The sequence below is a fragment of the Etheostoma cragini genome, chromosome 12 (genome assembly GCF_013103735.1).
Source record: "Etheostoma cragini isolate CJK2018 chromosome 12, CSU_Ecrag_1.0, whole genome shotgun sequence".
NCBI lineage: Eukaryota > Metazoa > Chordata > Actinopteri > Perciformes > Percidae > Etheostoma > Etheostoma cragini.
The window spans coordinates 20935719-20960057 of NC_048418.1; the positions used below are offsets into that span (position 1 = coordinate 20935719).

The 24339-nt window shown below is 40.0% G+C and overlaps 3 protein-coding genes across 6 annotated transcripts; 1 reads left to right on the forward strand and 2 right to left on the reverse strand.

Annotated features, from left to right (window-relative positions):
* Nucleotides 1-24: 24 nt before the first annotated feature.
* LOC117953820 (mitochondrial fission factor homolog A-like) lies at nucleotides 25-6056 on the reverse strand. The gene is made up of 7 exons (XM_034887179.1): nucleotides 5828-6056; nucleotides 4885-5094; nucleotides 4130-4308; nucleotides 3674-3765; nucleotides 3393-3563; nucleotides 2646-2721; nucleotides 25-1277 (listed from the first exon to the last, which is right to left on the reverse strand). The coding sequence occupies exons 2-7, from the start codon at nucleotides 5087-5089 to the stop codon at nucleotides 1146-1148; spliced, it is 855 nt and encodes a 284-aa protein (XP_034743070.1). The 5' UTR covers nucleotides 5090-5094; nucleotides 5828-6056; the 3' UTR covers nucleotides 25-1145.
* A 943-nt stretch (nucleotides 6057-6999) lies between these two features.
* On the forward strand, nucleotides 7000-13255 carry stk25b (serine/threonine kinase 25b). 2 transcript variants are annotated; one of them, XM_034887163.1, is made up of 11 exons: nucleotides 7000-7428; nucleotides 8222-8452; nucleotides 8604-8660; nucleotides 8803-8911; nucleotides 9695-9852; nucleotides 10189-10374; nucleotides 10885-11030; nucleotides 11770-11875; nucleotides 11991-12062; nucleotides 12786-12922; nucleotides 13020-13255. In XM_034887163.1, the coding sequence occupies exons 1-11, from the start codon at nucleotides 7399-7401 to the stop codon at nucleotides 13057-13059; spliced, it is 1272 nt and encodes a 423-aa protein (XP_034743054.1). In that variant the 5' UTR covers nucleotides 7000-7398; the 3' UTR covers nucleotides 13060-13255. The 2 variants fall into 2 exon arrangements, with proteins under 2 accessions (XP_034743054.1, XP_034743055.1); XM_034887164.1 differs by having other exon boundaries at nucleotides 13108-13255.
* A 1339-nt stretch (nucleotides 13256-14594) lies between these two features.
* On the reverse strand, nucleotides 14595-24002 carry sept2 (septin 2). 3 transcript variants are annotated; one of them, XM_034887168.1, is made up of 13 exons: nucleotides 23775-24002; nucleotides 22462-22503; nucleotides 22067-22181; nucleotides 20437-20523; nucleotides 20203-20326; nucleotides 19800-19934; nucleotides 19438-19555; nucleotides 18140-18241; nucleotides 17681-17826; nucleotides 17137-17220; nucleotides 16004-16064; nucleotides 15151-15247; nucleotides 14595-14948 (listed from the first exon to the last, which is right to left on the reverse strand). In XM_034887168.1, the coding sequence occupies exons 2-12, from the start codon at nucleotides 22483-22485 to the stop codon at nucleotides 15152-15154; spliced, it is 1092 nt and encodes a 363-aa protein (XP_034743059.1). In that variant the 5' UTR covers nucleotides 22486-22503; nucleotides 23775-24002; the 3' UTR covers nucleotides 14595-14948; nucleotide 15151. The 3 variants fall into 3 exon arrangements, with proteins under 3 accessions (XP_034743059.1, XP_034743056.1, XP_034743057.1); XM_034887165.1 differs by having other exon boundaries at nucleotides 17098-17220; XM_034887166.1 differs by lacking the exon at nucleotides 23775-24002 and adding an exon at nucleotides 22590-22658 and having other exon boundaries at nucleotides 17098-17220.
* Between the last annotated feature and the right edge of the window lie 337 nt (nucleotides 24003-24339).

Sequence of the window (24339 nt, forward strand, 5' to 3'; positions counted from 1 at the left end):
ACTTTAAGAAAGGTAGATTTTTATAAAACTGATGAACCGTGATGTCAAACTTGGCTTGGTTCCCAAAACATTTGTTGCTTAAGTAAATCACTGATTCCCCTCTAATCATTATTCTCCTGAAGCTACAAAAACTATTTCTGTTAAATGTTAACTTTCACAAAGATACATGATGGTAAGTATCACTGTAACATGTCTTGTTGCTTTGCAAAGGATTTATCAAGCTTTAAAAACGGTAAAATCCGTAATAATTGCACAAAAGGACCATAATATATGAGAGAGGCTTGGCCAGTCTAACTATACCGTGCACTCCTTTGCTACTTTACACTGGTCCACATATTCTACATTATCTGCCACAGAAGTGAACATCAGTGCAGTATTTAAGAGGTGGAGAAAGCTTTAGACTCAAACATCAACACTGTTTGAGTTGAAATTATATTTTTCATAGAAACCCATTTTATAGCTACTTTAAGCCAAATAAGGTAACTAGTGTTTGTTGTTGATGCTACATCAGCTCATTGCAACAAAGCGGGTGCTAACATGTTCGCAAACATCCAGCTTTAGTGTTATTGTGCTTTGTCATTTGCCGGTTTATGAACGTTTTAAATACACAGATGAATCTTTGAATGTAAGATATGCTAACTTTAGCTTTACCTCCAAGACCTAAGGGCCTGTGTCCACTTAGCGTCTTTTGCCCTATGAAAAGAGAGCATATGTGACTGCATGCTACCAGCTAGAGAAGCAGCGCTGCACCCAGCATCTTTTGGCAGAGCGCTACGCCCTTTTCCTTTTTTTATTACGGCTTCTAGTTGACACTCTGACAACACTAGTGCTTTTTCTGAAAAGTTCAAAGACAGAAAAGGGCATTTGTGGGGGCACTTTTCTGCCAAAGAAACATCCTATATGGACGCAGGCCCTTAGGTCTTAACTTGACAGCACTAAGTTTAAAATTTGGCAGTGAAATCACAATTTAGAATTTACGATAGAAACACTAAGGATTGTGGTGAAGGACATTCACCAAGGTTGTTGTAGTTTCTTGTGGTTGCCTTTAGATGTAGTAAACACTGATATTGTATTTAAATGGATGCAACTTTAACAAGGAATTGCTTCGGCTTCCAGTGTTTTGAGAGACTCATTCATGTCCAATCTTAGCGACGGAACCAGATCCAGGTGTTAATAAGCCAGAATGCCACTGTAGCAGAATACAGGATCACCTCACGCTTGGAGCGTTCTTTGTTTTCTTCCTCCAGCAGTTGCAGACGCCGGTTCAACTTCACAATCTGAGTGACCACAAAAACATGTTTTTCTACACTTTAAAAAGGAAAGGTAACACTACTTGTGCTGTGCCTGGATAAGATCTCATGTCATGCAACACAACGTCAAAAGCAGAACTTAATTGACCATATCCAAATCAATAAAAGACATAAAGAACCTGGGAGAGTTATTCATTTAGATTTTTTCGTGAGATTATGTGTTTTGAAATAGGGACACATCCAAAAATGTTTTTACTTTAAACCGCATAACTAAAGCAGCAAGAGTTGAAAAATACTCTACAGCCCCTTTCACAAATGCACTGTAGAGCTAAAATTAACTAGACTTCACCCATCGGACTTGTGTGTGCAAAACCAAATGTCCGAATTAGTTGGATCGGACATCTAAAAGGTCTTTACCCTGCCAGCTCCCTAGAACAACATCTGTGTAATGCCAATAAGCCAAAAGTGTGAAAATTCACAGCAAACAAGTAGGCGTGATAATGAAGTTTCATGCCGCACACGCAAATTCGGAAGAAAACAGACAATCAAGGGTGATTTACATGAAGATGGCAAAGAAAACGTCTAACTGGAAAGACACCGAGACAGTATGCGCCGATGCCAAAATGGTCAGACAAATGAAAGGAACGGCAAGAGATTTGGTTGTTTATGACCCAATTATGAACGTCTCTGGGACGCAGTGTGAGCCGTCATGTCCTGTGTGCTGAACGCTCCACCCAGCGTCACCCCACATCTAAATTAAACAGAGTATTTCCAGTAAGTGAGAATGTATCTGATGCGGACAATCTGCTATGGTGTACTACATGGACGGACAAGGGAAACTCCGGTAAATGTCCGCTAAATCTAGCGACAAAGTCGCTAAGTTGGCAACACTGCAAAGAACACAGTCTGAATGTACCAGAGAAATGGTACAGCACAATGGAGAGTGAGGGTTTAAAAATCGTATTTCATTAGATTATTTCCTGAAATGTTGGTGTGTGATGGTCATTTAAATAGATATACGCTTCTGGATAGGATAACATTATATTTTTATAAAAAATTTTCAGTACCCCTCAAACTATAAATAAGCAGGCTTTAGTCCAGAGTTCATATGTGAAAACGGGTTACTTTAAGTACTTTCTTATAGTCTATGATGTGATTACTACTTGTACTTGTAATGCATTTGTTTTTGTTTGTTTACATCAGTATCTGAAAATGCCAGCTTCCTTTGTAAGCAGCCTGATATGGGAAACATAAGCTTGTTGGGTCAGTATACCTTCATTGTACCCTGTCAGTTGTAAATTGTAATGATGAAAATACAACAGGCACAATATACACACCAGAGCAATGGAGAAACATATAAAATCACTCATCAGTGAGGCGTGTGAACCATATTACCTGTCGCCGTAGTGAGGAGGCATCCACTAAGCCCGAATCATCAGGGTTTATATCCAGAGCCAGGTCCAGGTGTGTCCTGTGGAGATCAATAAATCTCAATTCAGAACAATCAACACAGTGACATCCCAGCACAATTTTCATGTGCATCACTTTACGACCTCGTGCAATTCAACAGGAACCTTTTGTTCTGTTTTGCTGTCTTGCTCCAGAAACTCCATAACATACTGCTCCATTACAGCTCTTCACCTGAGGAGCTTTCCTATAGGTTACAACTAGGGCTGCAACTAACAATTGTTTTCAAAGTCGATTAATCTGTTGATTATTTTCGATTAATCGATTAGTTGTTTGCCCAAGGTGACGTCCTCAAATGTCTCGTTTTGTCAAAGATATTTAGAATACTTTCACAGAAGAAACTAGAAATCATTCACATTTAACAAGCTAAAATCAAAAGATATTATTTACAGATATTAGATATTACATACATATTTTTACTTTTGTCTTGACCGAATAAATCAATTGTCAAAATAGTTGGCGATTAGCTTAAAAGTTAACAACCAATCCATAAATCGATTAATCGTTGCAGCTCTAGTTACAATGGTGTGACAATAGTTTATTTCTTTTCTATAAATTGTGCTAATTTCATGAATTTTCTTAGGAATTCACCAGCAGGACCAGCTGTTTGTTCTGAGAAATGCTGTGAATAGAGTGACTTCTGAGAAATCCAGGGATAAAGAATAGAAAAATCACCTGCGATGGTTGTCATCCAGCACCTCGATAACCTGCTGGTATGCCCGGCGTGTTGTTGACTGGACATAAGACAGGAACCCCGCAGCTGTAAACAAGTTCATGTTCACATCCTCAGGAGAACAGAGGGGGGGACACAACCGGACTGGGGGGGCAGAAGGGGAAGGGGTTACACTGGCAGAGAGATAAGTGGGGAGAAACAGTAAAGAAATAAGATTTTTTTTTAAACAAACCAAATGTGAATTAAGAATAACAAGTTCAGAATGCAGCAATTGTGTGCTTACCTCATCTCACCTCTGACAATCGGACTGCCGTGGCGGCCAAATGTGTTCTCACTCGCACTGCGTTCCCTTCGAGATCGAGTATGAAATTGGGCCTTTAAATGATACAAAGATTTAAAACTGTGTAAGGCTCACACAAAAAGAAAAAAAGTTAAAATCGAATGAGTTATTTTTTGCTTTGATTTATTTAATTATAGCAAGAATGACTTAAACATGAAATGACAAAATGTTACTGCATCTGAAAAATGTTCATCAACAAACTCAAAAGGTGAGTGACACTGCAAAAGTCTACGCGCCATGTTTGTGTGTTTAATTCCAGACTGCTACCTTTCTAAAATAGTGTAATATTGCACCACTATTTGGGTCAGTGTCAAGTTCAGTAGATTAAGAAAGTTCCCTTTTCTGTATTAAAAAATACAAAAGGAAATGAAAGATTGAAACCTTTGATTGGACTCTTACCACATGGCTGGGATTGCTCTGGGACGTGGCAGTTTGTTCGGTTTCAAGGGAGTCTAGTGGCTGCTCTGTAAGAGTGAGGCTATGCGGTGGGGCCTTCATGTTCAAGAGGTCCATGGGAGGCACCGACTGAATCAGGTCCAAGTCTCGGGTATGAGAAAATGGAGTGTCCCCATCATCACCTGTGGAGGAAGTGAGGAGGAGAGGGACAGTTTAATGGTGGTAGGAGATCACAAGGACCATGAACATTTTAAACTTTGGATGAATCTTAGTTCTCTTATTTGATAGCTCCTTGCTAGAACCGTGTGTTTTTCTGGCCTTCCCTCATGAAGGTAGTCTCAAAGCTCTTACTCCTGCCCTGAGAATCCAGGAGTGAGGATGGAGCATAGATCTCTAGGGAGCTATAAGCAAGGACACACCAAAGCAGCCTCCCTGAAAAAAAACATGGAGCTGAATATTGCTATCTCTACCCATACAGCTGGCGAATTCACATGACACTTGAGAGGAAAGGTCGTCTCATCCCTCTAAAAAAAACATTTTGTCATTTTCTTTCTCCTTGCGTCTCTCCTATGCTCCTGTGGGACGGACTAAGACGTGAGGACAAAAAAGCAAGTGTAGGAACCAGGGATGCAATTTCCGAGAACTGAGATCAGGCCAGCGTGTTGTCCTGAGTGCACCTCCATTTCAGCTTCCAATGCAAAGTTGTGCGCATGTGTTGGGTATTATCTGCCATGCACCCTTTTACTGTCTTTCCTCACCTGCTATGATGATCCTCTCTGGCACCTGCATCAGAGTTGTGTGAATGGCCAGGGGCTGCTGAAGTGCCGTCTGGTTCCCTGAGGCCACCTTGAGGGTCTCTGGGATCCGCATGCGCTGGCTGATGTCCTCTGTGTACTCCAACTCATAATGGATGCGGTTCATCTCAGCCACCTGTGCAGAGGGGGAAGCGAATGGCCCACTCATCCAGCCTGTAGACACATAAAATGGGAGAAAATGGAAAACCACTTAAAATACTATTAACTATTTAAATGGTAAAACTAGAGTGCAAGTTAGACTTAGGCTGTAAACAATTAAGCTAAACTTCAGTAATGATTGTCCTGACATCCAAGCTCATATCTGTGTGCCCTGGCTGTTTGTCATCTCCATAATGTGATTGTAAGTGGTCTGCCTGCCTGTCATCCTGACTTTCTAAATTAAAGTAAAAAGCAGTATGATTATACCTTTTTTTAAATTACAAATAGGGTGAATGTAGTCATTGCTAACTGACAGTGTGGCCAAAAGTACTGGCCATCCTCTCTAGCCCGTGTAAAAGAGCATGTCCCGTAGAGGAACCAATAACCCCGACGACAGGGCGGAGGATAGGGGGGTGTATCCGCCAAACCGTATAAATAATATCGTAGAAACAACATTTCACGTCGTGTTATATTTAATTACATAACATTGACATAACATTGACGTTGACAAATGGCTTCAATGTCACTGAATGAAAATCCACACAAGACGCCATGTCTAGCATGCATCTAGCTGCTAATGATACGAGTATGTTTAGCATTAGCGTTAGCTAATGATATTTCTTTTATCACAACACGTTAGCTAAGCAGTGTGTTACAACCGCTGACTGTCAGCAATAACAGGCAGGCTAAACTGTAATACATATATATACATATAGTTTAACTTGCCTTTAGCTTTATGACTACTTACCGTTAGGGTCTTAGCACAGGGGTTTTAGAATGTCATTTGTCAAAATGCTGTTCGTTAACAGCATCAACCGGAACGGACGACGAAAAGAACGACACACCGCTTCAAACTGGTGTGTGTGTATGTAGTCACTAGATATATCCTTCGTCTGTGTCCGCTGGGGCGGAGTGTACGAGCTACAGCGTAATGGTAATACCGAGCTGCAGAGGCAGGAGGCACCCGGGTCAGAAAAAAACCGCACACAATTGTGACACTCAAATTATTTGGTTCACATACGTCGTTTATGTAATTGGCCTAATTAATACAAAATTATACAAAGCTCTTTAGATTTGCTTGCCAATATGTTTGAAAGACTAGCTAACAAAAAAAAGTTAACACAGTTCTTTACTCGATTAACATCAATTAATGTACTGTAAATGCATTTTATAAATATCAGTGTTTGAGAGAGTGCAAAGATAAAAATAAATAAAAATAAATGACAAAAATAAAAAAATACCATGTAAAACATTTATTGGAAGATAGGAATAATATGTTTTCTGAGGAGCAGATATGACCCCTGTCACTTGTATTTGGAGTTAGTCTTTCACAGTTAAAACAATGTGCATCACACGGTTCACTTCCATAAGAGGACATCTGCATCTGAACAGTTGCTGAAGTTTGACCTTTAGCATTTTAGCTAGGTGATTACAATGACTCTAAGTAGTTCAATGTGCTATATATTTTCTAACCATTATTCTTTTTTTTTTGTTGATAATGCAAGATGTTCCCCCTTTTTTAGATTTGGAGGTAAAAATCCACAGCAGCAGGCAGTTAATGGGCAAGTGCAAATGTTTTCAATAAAAATATACACATCCAAAACAGTTAATGTGCATCATAGGCGCTAATATACAGCCAATGTAGCCTATATGGACCAGTAATTTGCATCATCCACTGTGCATGTGCTTAAATCAATGTTTACAAGGAAGACATACTAAACTCATATTGCTTAACAATGTGCTAGACTTTGACACATACATGACACATGACACTATGAAATGAGATTAAATGTATGTGTATTTTTATAAACTACATTTTGTTTTTTATGTCTGTGGCAGCATCTACATTAAATAGGTTTTCCCTATTTGAGCTAAACCGAGCTAAAAAAATACAACCCCCACAATTCCACTTTCTTCAAACCCAATGCGCATGCGTCCTCCGGCTGGGCCATTATTTTGTCCTCCTCAAGCTTCAAATGAACAACAGGCTAAGCGTTCTTTGAAATGAATTAAATATTAATAGACGGAATGAGCATTTAATGTCCTTGTTTATTACTGCCGATATAGATGAAGTCTCTCGGTCAATAGCTTGTTGGCTCGCCGGGCTCTTCAGTCCTTCGTTGGACTTGGAGGCCGAAAACAGAGCGCGGAGTGACAGCCCCGTTAAAGCCAGCAGATTGGGTGTTTATCTAGCTGGCTAGCCACCTAGCTAGCTTCCTAGACAGCTAAGAGGGGAGGAAAAGCCCGAAAGGATCTTTTTTGATACGCTCGGAAAGAGAGAGCTGTGGCTGTCCCTGTCCCGTCCAACCGGCAGAGGGGATGGCACACCTTCGAGACATGCAAAACCAGGTACAGAAATCATCTTTTCACCCACTGTCACCTCCCTTCTTCTTGTCCAAGACCCCCCCCCATGACTGTTGCCATGAATAGGTGGGTGGGGGTCCAAGTCATCAGTGCAAGCTGATAAAACCTATACACTCAAATATGAAGTCACTTATTTTTCATGTCCATGCCATTGTCAGCATCAGGTGAAACAATGCCAAAGCAACCAACAAACTGACAAAAACAATTTGATTCGAAATTCTGAATTCCATGACAGTGTACATCAATATTGTCAAAGTCTCCATTATTTCAGACTTGCAGTTGTCACATGCAACATTTTAGTATATATATATAATAAAAAATGTTTTAAATGTAAAGATTTCTTTAAGTGCGTCCTCGCCTAGTCATTCAAATCATCACTCATTTCCTGCTGAATCCACTGAAAAGGTTTGATCTCAAATCCAGGTAATTATATGAGCTGGGACTGAGTAGATATTGACACAGATAAGAAAGGTTAATCATTGATCATCTTCTTTTTATATATATATATATATATATATATATATATAAATATACACACTGTATATGTAAGCAGTGCATGAAAACATTATTATATAAGCCTAACAGATAGCTGTAATGCCTCCTGTCACTTCTAGTTAACCTTTATAAAACAGCATTCACATGGGAAACAAGTCGTTTGGTTATGTGCCGTTTAAATGCTTGGCAAGGTGCACACGCTCCTATAAAAACAAATAAGCCTCCGTAGTCATTGTGAGGAACGCTCAACGATTCAATGCTTTATTTCTTGTCACTGGATCAGAATACCCGGTTGGACCCCGAGGAGTACTTCACCAAGCAGGAGCGGATCGGGAAGGGTTCCTTCGGCGAGGTCTACAAAGGCATCAACAACCGCACAAAGGAGGTGGTGGCGATTAAGATCATAGATCTGGAGGAGGCCGAGGACGAGATCGAAGACATTCAACAGGAGATCACAGTGCTGAGCCAGTGTGATAGCCCTTTCGTCACCAAGTATTATGGATCGTACTTAAAGGTGAGACCATAACACAAATAACAATTTTTTACATTTACATGTTATCGACATGCAGATGCTTAGAGACACAGGCACACAGTGCAAAGCTGTTTTTTTTTTTGTTCTTTTGAATCTTTTAAACGCCTTTTTATCAAGTATGTTTTCCTCACAGGGGACCAAGCTGTGGATTATCATGGAGTATTTAGGAGGAGGATCTGCTCTGGATCTGGTGAGAAGATTTATATTTTTAATAGAGCTTCCAGAGTTTTATACAAGAGGCACTTTTTACATTAGAGAAGAAAATCTTGACCTGTGCTTGACTCTCTCTCCCAACTTCTACCTATTTCTGATTTACTTATTCCCCTTGGTAGCTCCGTCCAGGGCCTCTTGAGGAGACTTACATTGCTACTATACTGAGGGAAATACTGAAGGGGCTGGAGTATCTGCACTCTGAAAGGAAGATCCACAGAGACATCAAAGGTGATACAAGTTTCTCTTTTTTATTCAGCATCTTGTAAATATAAATTCAGATCATTTCACAGTGTTGTCCCTGTACGAAGCCAGATATCCTACTCATTATGCTAATTTGCCGCAGTATGGTTTATTGACCGGATAAACCAGGTAGCACAACATGTACGTATATCCAGCCTTAACCAGATGCTGGACAGAATAAGTCCACACACTGAAATATGCTAACAAGCTGCATTAATGTATTAACACCCAACACCAACATACTGAGGTGTTAAATTTATGTCTGTGTGTGGAGCTCATTTTCTCCTCTTTGCAGCTGATGTTGTGCTTCTTACATTTTGGGATATTACTAGAGAATTACAAACATATTGACAGCAGGATGAATAATAAGAAGACTTGGTTGATAATCTGCATTGGTTCGGTTTCCATTCGCTGTTATTGATCTTCTGATGTCTGAAGCTGCTTTTGTTCACCAAAATGAAACTGGGAAAGAATCTGCAAAGTGTCCTTTTGTCTCTGTGTCCATCCGCCTGTAGTGTACAACACACCAAATGTTTGGGTTTTGACAAAACTTCAGGGAATAATGATGGTTCTTGTATTTAAAATATGACGCTTGATTGTTGTAAATAATGTGCTCATACACCTCATTCCTCATGATTATCTACAAACGAGACTCCATCTTTCATGCCAGATGACATGTTTATTGATGCTTTTTTTTTTTTTTTTTTGCATTACTCGTCTCACTTTTTCTTGTATTTTAACTGTCTTTCTTCTTCTGTCTCTTTCTCCTAGCTGCCAATGTGCTCTTGTCGGAGCAGGGCGATGTGAAGCTGGCAGATTTCGGGGTGGCGGGACAGCTGACAGATACCCAGATTAAGAGGAACACATTCGTCGGTACCCCTTTCTGGATGGCTCCAGAGGTTATAAAACAGTCTGCTTACGACTTCAAGGTGAGGCCAGAGTCTATGGACCGGACAAGAGACACCCTGTGTTACTGCTTTGAGTGAACGCTGTCTTTAGGTTTGTTTGCTTGTTTTTCTTTCTTCATCTCACTTTTGGTTGAAAAGATGTTTCAGTTTGGTGGAACATCGAGCCCATGAAGAGATAATGTTTTGTTATTGGTGGAGGCTCTGATAGCTAGACACTACATGACATTTTCAGCATGGGGATAATTAATTGATCCACATAATTTTAGTTCAGGAACTATATTTGAATTCCTTAAACAGTTTTCAGTGTCTTTATATGACGTTAACACACCTAATACACATTTCACTCTTCCCCCACAGGCTGATATTTGGTCCCTGGGAATCACTGCCATTGAGTTGGCTAAAGGGGAACCTCCCAACTCCGACCTACACCCCATGAGGGTCCTTTTCCTCATCCCCAAAAACACTCCACCCACACTCGAGGGACCTTACAGCAAGCCCTTCAAAGAGTTTGTGGAGGCTTGTCTGAATAAAGACCCTCGTTTTGTAAGTAATACACCTGCATCCATCTTTATTTGTAGCAGAATTAAAATGGGATCAGACTTGGCTTGTAATCTGATTATACTTTATGTTGATTGATTTTAGAATGTTTTTCTGTTCCATGTGGTCCATGTGAAGTAACCGATTGTAGCACTATGACCAAAAGAAATTTCCCCTCGGTGACAATAGAGTGTATTCTATTCTATTCTTAGACCAGAAAGTTGGAAAAGAATTCCAGATTGGTACTGCTGTTAGACTTTGATCATGTATTTTACCAAATGTTATTGTGATTGGATTAGCATACCCCGTCCTTAAAAGAAAGTACAATTTCTTGCTGTTCTTTCTTAAATATTCAAACCCAATCCAAATCACATTCTAGTTATGCACCGAAAATATGTTAAATCCAAGTATTGTAATGGTGGACTCAGCACTGAAGCTTCTTTTCAGCATGGTGTGGCTCGACAACTGATCCAAGCTTTCTTTTTTCCTGCTTCTTTCTTTCTGACGTGTGCACAGAGGCCAACAGCCAAAGAGCTCCTAAAGCACAAGTTCATCACACGCTACACTAAGAAGACAGCCTATCTGACAGAGCTGATCGACCGCTACCGCCGCTGGAAGTCAGAGGGCCACGGGGAGGAATCCAGCTCTGACGACTCAGATATGTGAGTCTCAAGAACACACATTCATACACTTAAGGATTTACATTTCCAGTATCACTAGTTAACCTTTATGCGTCTTTATGTGCATTTTTTTTTTTAAACATTCCTGTCAGCCATTTAAGCTCTGACTCAAATATCCGGACTGAGTGTAGGGCTGGGCGATATGGAGAAAATCAAATATCACAATATTTTCGACCAAATGCATCAATGTCAATATTGTTGTGTTGACTATTGGTGCTTTCACATAATATTTACACCATGAGATTTTAGACAAATAATCATCAGTAATGGTGATCCAATGACTATGTGGGTAAAGGCAAATAATAAAACCTCTAGAACAGACAGTAAGTGAAAGTAAAAAAAAAATAATAATAATAATGTTCAGAAAATGACATCAGTTTACTGTAATGCAGCCTTTAACCAGGAAAAGATAACACTTGTGATATATATATATATATATATATATATATATATATATATATATATATATATATATATATATATATATATATATATATATATATATATATATATATATATATATATATATATATATATATATATATATATATATGAGAATGAATGGGCATGCCTTGCATGCCTATACCTCTTTTAGCGAATAACAAACAGTTACACATGTACACACACACACAAACACACACCGTTTTTAAATTGTCTTCCATAGAAACATTTTCTCTGAACATTGTTAAAACTATACTTTCTCTCCCTGTCCTTCCTTTAGGGATGCTGATGGTGATGTGGATACGTGTCCCATGTGGACCTTCCCCACGGTCAGACCCAACTCTATGAACAAGTTACAGAAGGGCTACACACACACAGATTCAGAGGTAAGGCATACACAACCCACAGACACGGTCCAATCTATTTCTTTATTCATATTATTATTATTATTATTATTATTATTATTATTTTGCCCCCTAACATTCCTTTCCCTCTTCCCAGTCAGGAGATTTGGTGAAAAGGCAACCCAAGTCCCAATGCTTGTCTGCTTTGGTAACACCCATCTTCAGAGAGGTAGGCTGGGATTATATAACTTTGAGCACAGCACAGCAAGTGCAGGCCTTTAATCTAAAGTAGTTGATCCCGTCTATTAAAAAGAAAAAAGGGGCGGGGGGGTTTGCGAAACACATCTTGAATTTGGAACAGTTATGTCTTGAAGGTTGAGCTCTGGACAAAGTTAAAAACCTTAATTTTCAACACCTGTGTACTGTAAGTCCTTCTTAGTGATAGTATGTGCACATAGTACTGGTCTGGGGTTGCTCATAATAACTGCACTAAATAACCAGAAGCACTTTTAGGAAATTTGCGGAAGATTTCCTGCTGGTTCATTAATTGGATTGATAACGATGGAAGTCTGGGCTTCAGAAGTGAAATGATCTGGACTGATTTCATCATATTTGCCATATTTTAGGGTTTCTCCTGTCAGTTCATGTCTGACTGGCGGGCCTCGTCACTAATTTAGTTTTTATTTCTTAGTAATCTAATCTAATCTTCCATAAGAATATAATGCGGGTATTACACATGTACTTTATACTCTGAAGTTGTTTTAAAGTATTATATATTGGTAAGAATAGAAGAGAATAAAGCAGGAAAGCATGTCTGGTAAACCCAACTTGACTAATGTGTTTGTTAGAATGTACTGTAAAAAATTACAGCTGGAATTACGATTAGTGACTTTCTTTGGCTCCCAATTGCACAACAGAATAAAATTCTTTCGTTTTGATTTTTCTCCACCAGTTGAAGGAGAAGCGACGGGCGAGCGGCGGGGGTGTAGGAGCCATTGAGGAGCTGGAAAACGCCTTCAACTTGGCCGAGGAGTCCTGTCCGGGCATCTCCGACCGCCTTGTCACACACATGATGGAGAGAGTGTGCAGGTGATATACCAACCAGTATCACGACTGTCTGCTGGGACGTTCATTATGCAGCAGTCATGTATTTACTTGAATAATCGATTTCATGTCATTTTTCCAGGTTTTCTTTAAATGGTAACACCACTCCGTCTTCGCGGTGAAACCCCGGCTGGATGTAACTTAACCCTGCTCCCTTTTCTGTCTCCCAGACCCACCCAACGCCTCAGATAAGGACCACAGAAGCCCCCTCGTATTGTTGCACCCTTCTCAGTCTTGTCCCCCAAGAGGTCTTTTAATTAGTTATAATTAAATATTTTTACAGTTTTTCTTTAAGAGCGGAGAGTATTTAAAACAAAAGCCATGCCATTTAGAGCATTGTGTATACCTGTTAGAAAAACTCTAATAATAAAGTGTATGGAAAATGTCCCATAGTGTCTTGCTTGGTTGGATGCTCACATACAGACATATTACAGTAAGTTACCGCTCAGTCTGGCTGCGCACATACTGCAAAATGTACTAGTCAGTAGTTGAACATTCATAAATAACTCATGTTAATATGTACACATGTAGAATGTAATTATTCCCTGGTAATGGCTAAACTATCATGTTTTAACATTTTCTTTAAAACTTTTGTAAGCTTGGGCTATAATTAACTTCTCCGTTCTGTAATTACAGACACGCCCTGTTAGTCAGGGCAGGTTCATAGTTGTTTTGTCTGTCAGAGGCAATTCATCTCTGAAATGAAACATCCACAGAGAGCAGAATGCATCAGCTGATGAGTATAAAGTATAAAGGCTCAAATCACAGAAGAGATTAATAAAGTTTAATAAAACTTATTACAATATATGCATCAACAACAAAATTTGTTACTTTAATATTGGGTAAAAACAGCACAAAGAGGAATGTCCAGACCTCGCTCGCACCTTGGCTGGTGAGGAAAACGTTGGCTACACTGACCTCAGCGGGTCACTTTTAATCTCTGTGGTCATAGAAACCACAAAGTACTCAGCAGTTGGGACAAGAAAAAAAAGTTGATGCCTCTTAAATCTCACTGCATCAATAAAAACACAACATCTAAGGCTCCCTGGCACATCATTTCAATTTGCAGTGTAGAGGAAACATGGCGTCATTACTTCTAGTTGACTGAAAGCACCAAACGGAGGCATCACTCCGCGGTTTTTGCATGTCCTTCATTTGTCTGGTCTACAGGAAGACTGTAAGAGGTCCCGGGTCACAGTTTATTCATTTCAAGCTCAAAAGGAGCTCAACAACACTTAAGTGCCACTGTACTTACAGACACTGATCTGAGAACTACACCAATGGATAAGACCTCGACAGGAAAGGGAGATGCTGATCCCAACACAGCACTAGAGGGAAGATTCACCTGAAGATTTGACCAGACGGGGTCCAGAGTTGCATGCAGACTGAGGTGGGACATATGATTAATACTGAGCAGGCTGGAGCCTATTTAATGGGGAGCTTGTGTGATCCTTTCTTATTTAGAGGAAAACTGAATTCATGTTTTCTCTTGACAAAAAGAATATCGAGATAATGGCCTAACAATGGCAGAAAAAGCTACTCCAGCTACTAGTTCAGCCGACTCTCCCAATGAAGCTCTTTGACAGAGCAAATGTTAGCATGTGCTTCGAGAAATGTTTTAGAACTAAAAGCACTGAATACAAGCAGCAGTACTTTGGTTTTCTAAATTGCAAAAAAGTAAGAGAACAAAGAAAAGTAAAAGTGTGTATCAAAGATATAAATGCCACCATTTTTAAAGGTGGGTAACGTGACTTCATTTGAGTAACTGGCAAAAGTTTAATAAAACGAAAAAAAAAGAAGAAAAAAAATAGAACCGTGTGAAAATATATAAACATAACACTGTTGGAATATACTTTACTGTATCTATAAAAAAAAAAATAGACTCCAGATCCCATGTAGGATTGGAATAAAAATAGTGGCAAGCAGAACGAGTCAATAACCAGACAGCCTTTGCACGTTCTCTGCTATCACCCGTCTCTCTCTAGTCAACCTCGAGCAGCGGCTCATATACCTACAGTAAAAAAAGAAAACAAGTTACTAAAATACAGCCTGGCCTCACAGAAGACCTCTACATGTAATGAAATGTCATTTAGGTACTTTAGGTTACAAATGCAGGAATGTAGGTGCCCTGTGGCTCAGGAAACACAGCGTAGTGTATGAAGTGTGTGTGCATTAGAGTGGGTGCTGAATGAATCCATGGGGCTTTCCCCTACCTTAGACTTTTCCCACATGGGGGCCGTCTCCCTCTCCGTCCCCCTGCTTCTGCATCTGGGCCTGCATCTTGGCAATCATCTCCTGCATTCGTCTCAACTGTGCAACACAGAACATCACCATGTATGACAGGGAAACAACATTTGCACAAAAGAACAAGGCACATTCACTAAGACAGCTGCATTTTAAGTGAATCCTATAAACCGCTTCTTTCCCTTATCACGTAGCCAAGTTATATTTGTTATCATAAATATCTGTCTGCCAAATATCACAATAATACACTATAAACGTCTGGTCCCACATCAGCCACTAAAACCAACTGTGAACCGGAGACATTTACTAATGTAACACATGTGCGATGAGTTTAAAAACTTGTCCACCGTTTTTAAATGGTTACTTGTAGGAGAGAGAGAATCAATTTTAAAGGAATAGTTTGTATTGATTGATTATTAAAGATTGGTAACGCTCTGATGTGTTTACGCTAAATATGAAACCAAATCCAACAGGTGGTTAGCTTAGCACACAGGCTGGAAACAGCCGCAAACAGCTAGTCTGGCCTTGTCCAAAGTTTTTTAAAAAATATCTGCCTACCAGCACCTTTAAAGCTCCATAAAATAGTTCCGCGTGATTCAAGTCTTCCCGCTAAGCCAAGAGTCCGCTGCCTTAAGCCTCATATTTAGTGAACAAATGACAGTGGTATTGATCTTCTCATCTGACTCTTGGCAAGAAAGCAAATACGCATTTCCAAAAATGAATTCAATAAGAAACCATTCCTATAAGAAACCTGGCCAACAGGGAGGATGATCCCAGAAAAAAATATATTCAAGCCCAAACTGGTGTCGTGTGATATCTCACCTCAGCCTCCTTCTCCAGCAGGATCATATCCTTGTCCATTTCCTCCGGCTCCGGCCCCTTTCTGCATCAATACAACTATAGTTACTCTTTTAGGTTACTGTGATGCTACAGAATCAACCTCCAATATTCCTGCAGAATGTATGCCAATTAACAAAATCCTCATCAAGTCAGGTTATAAAATGTAAAATGATGATTTAAAAAAATGACTGAGTCAGTGTGCGTGCATTCCTAAAAGTGCACGGTGAACCAATTTAAGTAGCATTAGGCAAACACGACAAAAGCCACATTGGGAAGGTGAAGAAGGGATCAGTGGGTTAGTGTTTTTCTTTGCAGAAGAGAGAAGCGGGCAGCTACAACGAATAACTACAAAGAGATGAAAGCAGGAAGACCCAAGAGAGGCAGCGAGAGCTAAAGTCAGGGAAGCAGCGTTACCTCCCCCAAATGGAGAAAATAAAAACGGTACCTCCAACAATCCACTCATGGGATTGGACAAATCAAGACCAGACAGCCATCATTGGACAGATGGCGAGGAAATGGGAAGACAGTAAACCCACTGCCTTGTCCTGTATTGGCTTTAGAAGAAAGTCTAAAAGAATCTTTTTGGTCTATTGAGGGTTAAATGATTATGTCCACGCTATATTAAATGACACACACTGTAACTGTTTACAGCCCCTACAGATACTCAAACTAAACATGTGGAACCACAGCCCACTACGGCCCACAGCATTAAGTTCACTTCTGCTTTGCTCCCACGACCTAATGTAGTAAACATGCAAACATATGAGTTAGAGCTACAGTACTACAGAATGATCCTGGTTTGACAACACACTGGATGAATACAGAAGAATAACTGGAAGTATGTGGTCCATTTTACAGAGATTAATCAAGTAACTCATCTTCCATATCCACAGCTCTGGACGTTCTGGTTGGTTTTTTTACTCTGACATCTGTTGTGTGCATGTGCCTCGATATGGCATTTCTGTGTTGTGGTTGTTTTTTAATACAGCTGTATTATTATATATACGTCTAATCAAAGGTTTTGCTGTTCTTGGTGGGGGAGGTGCAGAAAAGCAAGCTGACAGACAAGTACGTACGCAGGAGACAGAGGCAGAACGTAACCATGGGAGGACAACCTGCCACCCCGTTTGAGGCGCTCCGAGCGGAAGTTCTCGTAGTGAAGGTCCTGGGTCACCTCCTGTAGATCCTGCATGTGGGTTCTGTCAGGGTTGTGGAAAAGTCACCAACCAATAAATGCTCTTGCACAGACATTTTGAAAACTACAGATCATAGCTTCAGTACACCTCTCGTGGGCAAAGGGAGTGCACCGTAAGAAATGTCTTTATTTTAGCCAAACATTATACAGCTAGTGTTTATATCTAACCTCTTTTTTTCCACCTTCCCTGCCTTGGCTAAATCCCTTTTGTAATTGGCTACACCTTAACAAAAAGCTATTGGCATGGGTAGTCTTGCTCTCTTTGTGTTTGAGGGCATCCTGCCAAACTAACAACTTTTCCAAGCTAGCTACATAGCTGTGGTTACTTTCCACAGCATTTGTAGGAGAACAGACAGCGTACAGACAGTTTGGCAGGTCAGGTAATCTCGCTATCACCCTATGCTTATCCCTGAAAATTAAAAGAAAAAGGAAAGCAGGGGGTTTAAGCCTCCTCTAGAACTCACATCAGCATGATCCGCAACTTGAGGAAGTCGTTGTGTTCTGGATTCTCCACTTCTACCACTCCCCAGGGGTACAGGCGGCCCCTCACCTTCTTGCCCTTTGCTTCAATCTGCTGGTTGGATCCCACCACTGCGAATGGGATGCTAGCCTGGAAAACAGCAGTAGTCAATGTGTCTGTAGTCACGGTTCAACCATGAAGACAAACAATAATGCCACCTAAAGTGATCATATTATGCTTTTTGGCTTCTTCTCTTTTCTTTATTGTGTTATCTATCTTTTTGTGCACGTTTGCAAAATGAAAAAGCCCAAAGTCCCCCCCCCCCCCATTAGAGGATATAAAGCTGACTATTTTTATCCATGGCAAATTCAACTTCCTTTGGTATAAATTGAACGGCTACTCATATTTGGCATGATTGAACTCATATAGGGATGAAAGGTTTTGCCGGGTGTGGAGAGTTTACCTTGAGGATCTTGGTCTGCTCTTTGAAGTCCTCATCCTCATCCGACTCGGCGTCAGGAAGGTGGTAAATTTTGATGCCATGTTCATCGATCTCATCCAGAACCTTACCAAGCAGACAGGGACAAAACAGGTTATTATCACATTGTATTACCGGTCATGTGCACACTGGAAATCAGTGATTCTCAAAGTGGGGTCCGTGGCCCTCTGCCAGGAGGTACGTAAAACGTTTTTAAGATTCATTCATTTAAATTATCGTGACTTTATTGTCTCTCTCTTTTGTTGTTCGTTTGTATACGGCTTTATAGTTCAAGGATTATTTAAATTTCAAATCAATAATAGTTCATAGATTACATTATAATCTAACACATCTATAACTATTACTATAGTTATATTACTATAACTATTAGAATCTGCAAATATGTTGAATACATGCGTAATATCTCTCTAATGTGTTCTCTATCTTGTAAAGGGTCCTCGGCTGAAAAAAGATGGGAATCCTTGCTGTACGTGACTACCTATTATGTCCTCTTTAGTCAGGACTTTATATGACTAAAGAGAGACATTTCTGTGAATGCAAATTCCTTTTAACGCTTCCTGTCTCACTGGTTGTACTTCATTAATCTAAATCTAATCGCACTGTTGCTTGCTCTGGAGGAGACTACTAGAACTGTTGGGTCCTTGTAAATTTTGGAGTGTGGTCTATCTGTATAGTGTCTTGAGATAACTCTTGTCATGAATTGATACTATAAATAAAATTGAATTGAATTGAACTAAAGCCCTGTTTCAATATAGGCAGTCTATCTCCTCGACATTCCACTTTGGGGATGGCTCCGGTGCTGCAGGAAATTCTGCCGGATGCATGTATTTTCCGTTTCCTTCCACTTTCTTAATGTTTGGATATTAAATGATGGTGGATTCATGAGGACTATGGTTAACTGCTCCTCAGATCTCTGCAGGGTAAATCCAGACAGCTAGCTAGACTATCTGTCCAATCAGAGATTTCTCTCGTGCGACTGTTTTGCAGCGGCTCTGTGCAGAACTTAGCACCGCCCTTGACAGATTGTGAATGGTTTAAAGAAATGAAGGGAAACCACAGCCTGTTTTTCTCCCAACCCAAACCCTCCTTCAGCGCTTTGGAGGAGGGTCAGGCAAAGCGAGACTACAATATAGTACTTCAGGTACAAACAGCATTTTCTAAATCGGGTGGCTAATTCAGTGGCCCTGAGCACATGATAGCTACTGGTTATGTCAGGAACTGGAAAAGATCCTGAACAATGGGCCGTTCTGTGTTGTTCTCACCCTGCGCTTGAGCCTCTCCCTCTCTCGGAGGGTGAGCGTGTCTGCCTTGGCGATGACAGGAACCACGTTGACCTTATTGTGAATGGCCTTCATAAACTGAACATCCAGGGGTTTTAGGCTGGTAGGACAGGAAACAGAGACGTGGGGTCAAAGAGAGACAAAAAAAATTCAAGTATTTGAATTAAGAAATTAGACGGCATTACAAAGATGAATGAATGGAAAGGAATGTCTGTGCAACAGTTGGGAAGTTGACAGCAAAGCCTAACTCTACTTTTAATGTTACCAAAAAGAGAAATGGTCTCCCCCGCCCATCCTAAAAGGTTTCTGCAGTCAAAAAGCAACTGAAGTATTGCAGGACTCACCCATGGCCGAGGGGGGAAATGAAATAGAAACAGCAGTGAACTCTGTTGTCAACAATGTGTCTACGATTTAGACCGCTCTCGTCATGGAGGTAGCGCTCAAACTGGTCATCGATGTAGCTGATAATGGTGCTGAAACTGGATTAGAAAAATGCACAACACATCAAAGATACATTTACAATATAAGGGCTTAGCCATGCTGGTAGGACATTCACTAATACCAAATCAAAAGCCAAGATCAAGTCATTCGCATGACTTAAAGTATTTAGGCACACCTTTAGTTTTAACTGTCCAAGGTTAGAGTCTCATTACTGTTCAAGATCACAGCCTCAGGACGGACACGGGGTAATTTAAGCTTAAAAATACCTCCATTTCCTCATCAGCATAAAGCAAAAAGATGTCCTACCAGTCTTGGCTGTTGATGGCATCTCCGTATCCTGGTGTGTCTACCACCGTGAGGCGGAGCTTCACTCCTCGCTCCTCAATTTCTACCGTCGACGCCTCGATCTGAACCGTCCTTTCTATCTTTTCTGTTAGAATAAAAAGTGCAAGAACTCTTATCAACACGGAAGTACAAACTTAGTCCCTGGTTACATGATTTTGATACATTGTTTTTTTACAAAGTGCATGTATGCTTTACCTGCTGCTCCAGGGATGATTCTCTCAGGGTAAAGGTCGGTGAGGAACAGGCTGTTGATCAGGGTGGATTTTCCAAGTCCAGATTCGCCTTTAGACAACCGAGGGAAATGAAAGTGAATAAATATTACATGATAACTAAAAAAGGACTAGAGCAGTCAGGTTCTTGTTGGTGCAAAGTGCAAACCGCTTGTAATACAGAGATGAACGATGAAGATCCTCACTGGTCTGCAGGAAACAAGACATCTGCCTGGGACGCCCATTAGGCCGAACACTACACGGAAATTATACTAAATCTTACTTCAGCAGAACTGTGTCATTGCTTCTAGTAGTAGCAGCAAGAACTAAGAACCTAGATATCCTCTTCTAGCTCAAATCCATCTCTCCATGAGAACTGCATTGAAGAAACTGTATCCTCAAGACTTTGAGACTGATTATGTCTTTTCTGATATTGTTTGACTGACATTGTTTGACTAAACTATATAAGGCTTGTTTTGAGGCCATTGGTAGAAAAAGCAAAAAAATAAACAAAATTGATTGATGATAATCAAATTAAATCTTGATTGTCTGCCTCTGAAACTGGCTCCATATACCAACAAGAGGTGTGGGACTACTGTAAACACAAGACAGACAAATTAAACATTCACGGTTTGTGTGATGAAGCCTAAGCAACAGCAGTGAACACAATTTAATAAACTATATGTAAGAGAAATGTCTCACGGTCACAGAGTTACAGATGCTGAGACAAAAACAACATAAAGCTTGTGTGCTTTACCAAGGAATGCTCCTACTGTAGGTCCCACCAGAGCGATGACAAAACATTTACACAAGTCTTTACTGCACCATAAACTGACAATTTGTCTTGTATCAAAAACCCAAATTGACATTACATGGGGAAGAGGATCTTTGAGGAAAAAGCACCAGTGTTTTAGGGTAAAAATAAAAACAGATGCATATGGAGAAGAAATTATGATTTTTTTCACGGGAAGTAAATTGTTTCTATCTATGGGGGAAGAGCTGTGGCCATCTAAAAATGCAGGAAAACAATACACACACACACACACACACACAGGAGGTTAAATAAACACTCAGTGAGTATTCTTGCAGTAGAAGGACCAGCCAGCCTTGTCCACTGTGTGAATCATTCCCTCGAGGACCACTAGCTACATTCCTCTCTGGTTTATTTTAAAGCAAAAGGATGAGCAGCGTTCGGGGGAGCTGTTACCCTCCCCCCCTCACAAACAAGCAGAGAGGTTCACACACTCAGTGTTCACATCAAGAGTTTACGCTGACGCCAACTGAGCAGCCACTGTGATGTGACATCTGCCTTTTTCTACAGGCCAAAAGCCTCCATGCACACTAAAATACACCTATGCATTACTGAAGACTCTCAGCAAACACACACAATAAACTAGAGGGGAAAGAGTTCATGCAGAAAGGAATATTACTGGGACAACTGTATGTCGTGCAGGCTAATGGCCAAGATTCCATCAGAAATGTTTTACAGAAACAAATTCACATGAGCCGTTAAAAACTACCATGAACCTTGTTATCATACACAATCATTTTTGAAACTAAATCAAATCAGCATCGCATTATAACAACAAAGGGACAAACAGTGCGGGTTTACTCACCTACCACCATCAATGTAAACTCAAATCCTTTTTTTACAGACTTGCGATGAACCTGATTAGGTAGGTTGGCAAATCCAACGTACCCCGGGGTCTCAGGGTTGCTGAACTGGCCCTGCTGTAGAAAAAAATAATAATAATAAGTACAATGTGGGAGTCATCATTTTTTTCAAACCAAAAATAGACAAAAACATGTTTTGGCGACATTACAACTTTCAACTTTAATGAAAGAACATACCTTTGCACATAATTATTACTTCAGCTAAAACTAATGTTTATCAAAACCCTACATCAGCTTTAAGTTAAACATGGTTTGGCTATCACAACAGCAAAAACATGACAGCTGCATATTAATGCTAGAGTAGAAACCACCGAAGAAGCCCCTCCCCGAGACTCACCTTCATTTTGTCAGCTTGAGACATTTTTTCTCCTTGTTAAACCTGAGGAAAAGAGAGACTGTATTACATTCTAAGAAATGTACAAAAACAACTGAAACATCCTGCCATTTTAATGCAATTCATCTGACCTATATGGACTTTTACTGAAATGGAGGTAATGCATACAGGCGCATACTTACAGGCCTGACTGTCAGAGTGTGTGAGAGACAGGAAATCTGGTTTGTGCTCAAAATGTTTCTGAGAGTAGTCTCACCACCAAAAAACTGCTCTTCCTGCTAAGATAGCTGCATTACAGCTGCCTCCCACAACGCTATGATTTGAGGACACAAGATCAAGCCATGCTTATGTTATTAATCCCAAATCAGTTTACTACCTGTCTGCTGGTTGTTGTAAGTCTGTAAGTCTTGTGTATTCAAACATTCTAAATGATCTCTGAAACTGTCAGAAACAAACCCAACAAACAATATTTTATTGTAACATAATCTTCTCATGTTTCACAAAAGGCTGTGTATACAATCAAAAGCTCCATAACAGCAACAGTATAGACGATTTTTGTATTTTCATGGTCGATTCTAACCCCACAACCTTGTAGGCTAAGGGCATCAGCTTTAGAAAAAGCAAGCAACAAATCAAGCAATGACAATTATGGTCGGAATATATTAGTCTATTTGTTTGATACGTTGTAAAACGATTTGCATTACAGTGAATTGCCACTTCAAATGTATTATTCTAAATAACTGGCTGAGCCAGTCTACATTCTACATCTTCTTGTTCAGGTAAATTGGCTTACTTATGTTCAACTCCAATCAAGTCAGTAGAACAGACAACAGAGTGAAACGGTTAAAAACACACCCACTGCATTCAAGACTGTTCATCATCACTATCATAATCACATATTATAGTATGTGTCCAAGGTAGTTTAAGCTAATTAAAAAAAGCTTTGCCCACTAGATTTATCATAAAAAATATGTTACGCTAGCTAACTAAAACGAACAATGCCATCTATCATAACGTGCTAGCTAATGCCTAGCTCAGCCATAAAAAAAAACATTTAATGTTATCTTTGTTCTTGTAAACGAGCACAAAACACAACATTGTACTTAGTTAACAGCCCTAACTAAGTTAGCTGTTCAGCAACGTTAAAGTGCTACAAGACACGCTTAGCATAGCGTTAACTAGTAACTAACGTTAGCTTCTCCTGCAGGATGTTAACTTAAAAAGCTAATGTTAGCGTCGGCGGTTTCACTACAATACCGCCATTAACACAGCACTGAGACAATTTAGTGATGAATTAGAGAAAGGAGGAGGGTTACCTTGCAGCCTGTCAACAGAGAGTATCGTGCAGATAGCAGTATAAAACGACTAGCCGACGATGAACAGTAGACTTGGCGGACACCTCGAATTCTTCAGATTCCGGTGCAGCAGCTTCCTTTAGCACACAGACCACAATGCACTGGGCGAGAGCAGCAGGGCCAACACTACACCAGAGCCAAATCACAATGCACTACACGTGAAGAGTTTTCTAATGCATTGCTAACAATGAAAATCAGGCTGCTTGCTTACACACTCTATTCACACATTGTACACACTAATTTTATATGACATTGTATTCAGATCATTAGGATTTGATTTAGAGTAGGCTTTAAAGTTAGTTTTGGCAGGGGTCAAGTGTGTGTGTGTGTGTGTGTGTGCTTTTCAAGAAATACGTTTTAAGATTAGTAATGCTTTTTAGGCCAAATTGCTACCTTACTTGTTATGTTACTTAACAAAACAATAATGATTTATACTTTATAAATCCCGCAAGGGAAATTACAGTGTTTTCACTCTGTTGTTACTGTATATTTATAGGCTACACAATACACATACCTGATTTACACA

What these genes read in the sequence shown, in the direction of transcription:
- LOC117953820 (XM_034887179.1), bottom strand. Translation starts at nt 5,089, where the DNA reads ATGAGTGGGCCATTCGCTTCCCCCTCTGCACAGGTGGCTGAGATGAAC. An exon ending in CTGGATGACAACCATCGCAG is followed by an intron (nt 2,722 to 3,392) that starts GTGATTTTTCTA and finishes TGATCTCCACAG; the next exon opens with GACACACCTGGACCTGGCTC. An exon ending in CCTCCTCACTACGGCGACAG is followed by an intron (nt 1,278 to 2,645) that starts GTAATATGGTTC and finishes GTGGTCACTCAG; the next exon opens with ATTGTGAAGTTGAACCGGCG.
- stk25b (XM_034887163.1), top strand. Translation starts at nt 7,399, where the DNA reads ATGGCACACCTTCGAGACATGCAAAACCAG. An exon ending in AGCTCTGACGACTCAGATAT is followed by an intron (nt 11,031 to 11,769) that starts GTGAGTCTCAAG and finishes TCCTTCCTTTAG; the next exon opens with GGATGCTGATGGTGATGTGG. An exon ending in ACACACACACAGATTCAGAG is followed by an intron (nt 11,876 to 11,990) that starts GTAAGGCATACA and finishes CCCTCTTCCCAG; the next exon opens with TCAGGAGATTTGGTGAAAAG.
- sept2 (XM_034887165.1), bottom strand. Translation starts at nt 22,485, where the DNA reads ATGTCTCAAGCTGACAAAATGAAG. An exon ending in GGGAGAGGCTCAAGCGCAGG is followed by an intron (nt 18,242 to 19,437) that starts GTGAGAACAACA and finishes CTGCTTGGTAAG; the next exon opens with GTTCTGGATGAGATCGATGA. An exon ending in TGCTGGAGAAGGAGGCTGAG is followed by an intron (nt 15,248 to 16,003) that starts GTGAGATATCAC and finishes TGTGTTGCACAG; the next exon opens with TTGAGACGAATGCAGGAGAT.